At 37.6% G+C, this 6,000-nt stretch overlaps 1 protein-coding gene across 1 annotated transcript in view; it reads left to right on the top strand.

Annotated features, from left to right (window-relative positions):
• The first annotated feature begins 3,594 nt into the window (after positions 1–3,594).
• Positions 3,595–6,000, top strand: part of nnt (nicotinamide nucleotide transhydrogenase) — a 32,584-nt gene continuing 30,178 nt past the window's right edge. The window contains exons 1-2 of the mRNA XM_079364912.1: positions 3,595–3,680; positions 5,701–5,916. Of these exons, the coding sequence (XP_079221038.1) occupies positions 5,763–5,916 (154 nt within the window). The 5' untranslated portion in view covers positions 3,595–3,680; positions 5,701–5,762. The remainder of the gene's footprint in view (positions 3,681–5,700; positions 5,917–6,000) is intronic.

Genomic DNA, 6,000 nt, shown 5'->3' with positions numbered 1-6,000 from the left:
AACCCCTCTCCCCAACAGAGATAGACTGAGACTGAAGCTTTTTCCCTCTTTGCAAACACTCACACACATGGTCCTGGTTCACATTATACCCTGGGCTTGTTAACAGGAAACTCCTGGAATTCACTCTGACTTCAAAGCTGTTTCTTGCTGGAAAATCCACCCCCTGTCCCTTGCTCTCTCTCTCTCTCTCTCTCTCTCTCTCTCTCTCTCTCTCTCTCTCTCTCTCTCTCTCTCTCTCTCTCTCTCTCTCTCTCTCTCTCTCTCTCTCTCTCTCTCTCTCTCTCTCTCTTGTTCTTTTTCTCCACACACATGCCTCTAACATTTCTGTATCAAGAAAGTACAACATACACATGCAGAATATGACATGCACTTGTCAAAAAACAGTTTACCCATGTGCGTTTGTGTGCAGTCACACACTTAATTGTTGGGCAATATCAATTAGACAGTTGGGTGAGTTTGAGGACAACCACCCTACTGTGTCTTTGATCAGCCCAATGAAACCCTATCTATTTTAAGGGTGCTGTGAAGCTAATCCTGACCTCTGAACTTGCAAAAAAAGAGCAAGTGAAGAGACTATATTCCTTCAGAGGTCAGTCAAAGGTCAGATTAGTTGTTTTATCATATCTGGGGGCATTTGATTCCACATGACAGGTTTTGATTCTAACATGTGTTAATATTTTTAACAGACAAGCACTGACCATACATAATAAAGAAAAATGTGCAGGCTGCCTCACACATGCTGAGGAAGAAAAGAGAAGAAAGAAAGGGGGAAAAAAATAAAAGTGTTGCTGGAATGAGGAAGTTAATGTAGGAGATAAGAATTAGTTTGGTTTAGAGGTACTGCAATCATTTAACAGGAGTTAAAGTTTTGTTAAACAAGAGAATTATTAGCTTCCATAAATAACTCAGACAGGTGAATGCGGCAAAATGTGACCTCAGGCAAGTTAACCATGGCATACACGAGTGAAGAAGAGGAATTTATCTCACCTATTACCACTACAGAAATGCTCCACTAAACACAAACCACAAACTGTTGAACCAAATCCTGAAGCTGCTCTTTTCTCAATGCTTAAAGGCATGGTTGGTAAATTTTTCCAGATACGTTTTTTAAGACTTTGGTTGTAATTGTCTTTAGATCCTGACAGAAATAAATAATTTTTAAAAAAAAACAACGATGAAAATGTTTGATCTGTAGCAGTTGTAAGCATGTAAAACCTTTGACCAATGCCTGTCACAAGGTGCCAATGTGATGAACCAATCATGTCTTCCTGTCTGTCTGCTCGCTCTCTTCCACTTGCACGCACAAGCCCACACTGAAAGCGCTTCATGGATGACAGAGTTTAAACTGCGAGTTTGGCTCTAAAAAGTCGATATCTAATGGTTCTGGATCGACAGAGATAGTGATATAGTTTATCATTATATCCAAGATATAATGTTAAACTGCTGTCAATGAAAAACATGTTTCCGTTATATTAAAGTAGGCAATGTGTCAACAGTAAATGTTACCTCTATTTTCTTTATTGTAATGCATGAACAACACATATAAATTAAATGGTGGGAGATGCAAGAGTATATGCATGTGGCCTGAGGGGGAAAGAAGAGTTTCTTTTTTTAATAAGTAAAGTAAGAAATTGATGTTAAGACCTTATACTGTAAACCAAAGTGTCTACTAAACAGAACAAGGTAGAGCTACAGGTTTAGCCATCAAATATGTTTTCTTCAGCCAGCTTCCTGAAACTAATGTGACATGTGTTATATGTTAAAAGTATAGTTTTTAATATAGAAAGAACTAGAAATGAGTGGATAAAAGGGCAGATCAAAGACGTGGGAAAAACCAGTGTAATTAGAAGAACTGTTTTTATAGGGCGAAAAGCTGAAATGAAAAACAGCCGTAGCAACAATGCATTCCTCTCTATGAAAATGATAAAGAGAACCAGATGAGCAGTGTGTGTCTGAGAGAGAGTATATATCGGCTGGTGTATAGAGAATGTAAACTATAATTGAATGGAGGTGTTGGTTAAGAATGTGAAGATAAGAAAATAAGTTTTTACAATAGCACATAATAAACTTTAATATGTAATTAGCAAATAGTTTAAGGTAAAATAGATCAAACCCATTTTCAAAGTGTCTCTGGTAAAAATATTTCTCACATCAAATTCACACCAAAACAACACAGATGAGTATTTGGTGCCTTTGACTCATCAAACATACAAAAAGGTGCTATCCTAAACAGAAAACCTGGATGATAATCTTTCTGAGAAGTTATCAAATCAGTTTCTCATCTTGCAGGAGAAAATGTCATTGAAATAAAACAAGAAATGGATGGAAACAATGTTATAACATAAGGCAATACTCTATGAAAGAGCACCTCTTAGTAGACAAGTGTAAGTCATGCACCACATGTTCCAACAGCGTATGGCGTAACGGTGAAAATAATTGATTTGTGCATGAAGAAGTCATGGAGGGGACCTGAGTTCAACAAAACGTAACATCCCTGCAGTTGGTGTTGGTTGTTTCATGCTTCCTGAATTTTGGTAAACAATATGATACTGAAATTATATTCTCAGAGTACTTTTTTTAAAATTTAAAATGCATGTAAAATCATAATTTCCAGTACCCTCCAGTACACAATGCCTTAGATTAAAGACATGACAACATCTAACCTTTCGATTGGTCCTAATCCCCCTTCCACTGATCTCACTCCTCCATCCAAATGATTCAATATCTGGAAACATTGGATCTCATAGACAGTAGGCTATAAGTGTATGCTATTTCCACAGGTCATGAATTTAAAATTGCCAATATCGGTTTTAAGGGGGAACCACTGTGGGGACGCTGTTGCATGTAGAAATCTTTATATATTAACAGAATAAAAACATAAGACCGACTCAAATACTACAGGTAGTATTAGCACAGTCATCATGTGTTTACTTATGTTATGTGTTAAGAATTTTGGTAAAGAAAATGAAATCAAAAATAAGGTAGACCCAGCTTAGATCTAAAATTTCACTTATGCAATCTACATTATAGTCTATATTTACACATTTAACATTTGCCACAATACAAAATAGAAAAAAACCCCTTTGAACCATTTCACAAGACAGGTGCGCGGGAGGTAAACTTACACACTGTCCAACTTGCAACAGTTTATCTTATTGTGAAAATAAAGATGGTAAAATAGCGCCCCCGAGTGGACATCTAAAGAGTTGCATCTTTAGCTCAACTTTCAGTTTTTGGGACGCCATTTCCAAAATTATAGTAGACACGTAAATATACACTTTCACTTACATACATTTTCACAGCATATTAATGTTTTTTTCTAGTTTTGTTTTGCATTCAAAGAAAAGTGTCCGTGTGTAGGATATGCTTCAAATAAAATAAAACAAAGTCTTTTTTTCGACACTTGTTCTTGAATTCAGTCTTAACTTGATGGAAAAACAAAGGATGGATAATAAAAACAAAACATTATGAACATTAATGCCGTGGTTAGTTTATCCAAAGTTGTGGTAACTGTCACAAACATATAAAACACAGGTGACTCGTCAGTGACAGCTGATCAAGAGACAGCCTCCTCTGAGTCTCATATGATCTATATTTCTATGCCGGCCTGCTCCTGACACCTTCCGGGTTATCCGACAGTTCGTTCTGTGCTGCACAGAGAGCCAGGACTATTTGTAAAGGTCAGTCGAGTCATCCTATGCTTTCACTTTTCAATGTGCATTTGTTTGGTTTTGCATGATTTTACACTAGCGTTGCGTTGCTTTTCTAAATGATACATCGCAAACATGCACGAATACAGATGTGTCTATTTCTCCCGCTAGCGCGCGGGCTAGCTGATTTTAGCTTCACCCCCGCTAGTATGTGCAGAGAGACAAACACAGACAAGTGTCGGCCTCTTTGTCATTATTAGTCCCATTGATGTCAGACTGTTAGAAGAAATACGCGGAGCGCTTGCTGAGTTTAAAAACACGTCTTGTCCTTCAGCATTTTAAATGCATTCATTTTCGTTTGAATAGCACAAATGAACGTGCAGCGTAGAAGTCAGTGATTGTTGTTGTTTTATTGGCTCATAACAAAGCCAGAGGTTTATGAGAGACCTCCAGACCTGGGTTCAGTCTGGGACATCCAGGACTAAGCACCAGACGCTCATGATAAGCGTTAGGTGTTTTATTTTCCAACATGATTTTTGTTAGCAAAATGTAGACTAAATCATTTGCTGGTGACGTGGTATCTTCAGCTTTTCATGAATGAGACTCGACTGAGATGAATGACGGTATTTAAATCACGGGCTCACAGACACCCTGTAACTGGGTCAAAGGTTGTCTAATAGAAGGTGTGTGTCGGTCAACAATAAAACTACACTTTTTAATGAAAAACTGTAAAACATTTTTTAATTAAAAATAATCTTATAAAAAGCAGTTTATTTAATTTCCTCAAATGCTGCGTGTATGTTTTCTTATAGTACATTATTTATTTTACTGCGTTGGACCATTGATTTAAAATCACGTACAATCAAGGTCATCTTGGTCGTCATTGTTTAGATTACGAAAATATGTGTTGATACTTTGACTGTACTATATTAAAGTCTACACAGATGTAAGAGGCAACCTAACATTATTGTCATTAATATTTACGAGTCTATTTTCTCTTATAAGGTGGTTAATTTTTTTTATTACGGGTTATAAAAACACCCATCAGCCCTTATATTCTTATTGAAACTGAGAGATATTATATGAAAAGTCTTCAGGACTCTCCTGATTTATTGATAATCAAAATGATCACAAGTAATGTAATTTGCTCATCATTTTGGCTTTTGTTTCAGCATTTATTAGTCGCCTGGAAGTTTAGTGATTCATAGTTCTTATGAAACTGCCTTTGTGTGCATATTGATTGTCAGATTGTATTTTACAACCTGTGTGTTCTAGTTTAAACCACTCCAGTCGTGCTACTCCAGCCGATCCAACTATCATTATCTCTCTTTTAAGTAAACACTTTTTCCCTCGTGTTTTAAAACTGCAGCAGAGTCACTCACTGGGCTGCAATTTCAAACAAGAGTCTGCAGATGTCCAGGCTTTCAATCCTCCAAGAACAATGTTAACATTTGTTTTGTTACTAAAAAAGTGTAGTCCAGAATAAGGCCAGAATAGATGACAGTGGACATCTGACAGCTTAAAGTGCTTGTAATATTTTGGTACAAATAAGCTTCAGAAAGTTTTTTCTCAGAGAAGGTGACCTGTTGTATAAACAGAGGTTATATATATGCGTGTGCGTGTGCCCGTGTGCTCAGTGCTCTATAAAGGATCAGTGAAGGACAGATTTGTGCTCAACCTGTGGGAACATATTGTTCTTCTAAAGATGTTCAAATTAATTCAAAGCTGATAATTATTCTTGGATAAATTAACAAACTTGACTCCCTCTCAATATTGAAGTATTTTACTATACCTTTTTACTGATATACTTTCATTTTCTGTAATAGGGGACATTACCTTGGTGAATTAGTTGTGACATTTAGGACAAATAGTTCAAAACAAACAAACATGGATGTGGATGTGGATGTGTGGAATGTGTGGATGCTTGTCTTTAAGGCTGATGTATAAATTTTTTTTTCTCTCTGATTTGGACAACTTTGTGTGACATTCATTTTTGTCCCTAACCCTCCCTCTCTACTCTCTCTGTATTTCTCTCCCGCCTCTCCCTCAGGAGGGGTCGTCTCTGTCCTGTCGAGCTCCTCCTGGTGTGAGAGTGTTGGGAGTGTGTGCACCATGGCGAGTCTCCTCCGTGTTGTGGCAGCTAGCTGCTCGTCCCCAGTGTTCAGCGCAGTCTCCTGCGTGAAGCTGCAGAGCGGCCATTCAGTCAAGACATCATGCATTCGCTTCTTCAGGACCCATCAAGCTCTTGGACGATGTGCCAGTCCAGGTAAGACGCGAACATTTGAATCTGTTGGAACAGAAATAAATCATCACAGTTCAGACTTTGTATGACAGCTCGTCATTCCTGCTC

The sequence above is a fragment of the Symphodus melops genome (genome assembly GCF_947650265.1).
Source record: "Symphodus melops genome assembly, chromosome: 16".
NCBI lineage: Eukaryota > Metazoa > Chordata > Actinopteri > Labriformes > Labridae > Symphodus > Symphodus melops.
The sequence above is the reverse complement of the archived record's forward strand: the minus strand, read 5'-3'. Positions and strand labels throughout refer to the sequence as shown.